Raw genomic sequence first — 426 nt, forward strand, 5'->3', positions numbered from 1 at the left:
CACCTGCGGCTCCTGCTTGCTGTCCTTGCGTCTCTTGCCAGCGCAAGCAAGGTCAGACGCGGCCGGTCCCGCCACCCAACCGTCCCGCACCCGCCACCCCACCCATGCCTCTTACCCCCTGGCCCGCCGCAGGCGCACCGCCTGAAGAACGACGCCACGCTGACCAACCGCGCGCTGGACAGCCTGGCCTGCCGCCGCCGCGTGCTGCTCAGCGGCACCCCGCTGCAGAACCGGCTGGACGAGTTCTACGGTGGGTGGTGGTGGTGGTGGTGGTGGGGGGGGGGGGCATCTGGGGGGGGCGGGGGCTGGGGCCTCCCGGCCTGGGAGGCCTGGCAACTGCTCTGCAAGCCCGCCGGGGCTGGGAGCCTTGCGCTGGCCTACTTGCCTCCCCGCCTCCCGAACCTTGGCCCACCTCCCCACCCCACC

The 426-nt window shown here is 73.5% G+C and overlaps 1 protein-coding gene across 1 annotated transcript in view; it reads left to right on the forward strand.

Annotated features, from left to right (window-relative positions):
* Positions 1-132: 132 nt before the first annotated feature.
* The window catches only part of CHLNCDRAFT_55816 (hypothetical protein), a gene marked incomplete at both ends in the record, with an annotated part of 2,109 nt that continues 1,815 nt past the window's right edge, over positions 133-426 (forward strand). Inside the window, one exon of the mRNA XM_005842576.1 lies at positions 133-257. Coding sequence (XP_005842633.1) covers positions 133-257 — 125 coding nt within the window. The remainder of the gene's footprint in view (positions 258-426) is intronic.

Source organism: Chlorella variabilis, assembly GCF_000147415.1.
Source record: "Chlorella variabilis unplaced genomic scaffold CHLNCscaffold_290, whole genome shotgun sequence".
In the NCBI taxonomy this organism is placed as follows: Eukaryota; Viridiplantae; Chlorophyta; class Trebouxiophyceae; order Chlorellales; family Chlorellaceae; genus Chlorella; species Chlorella variabilis.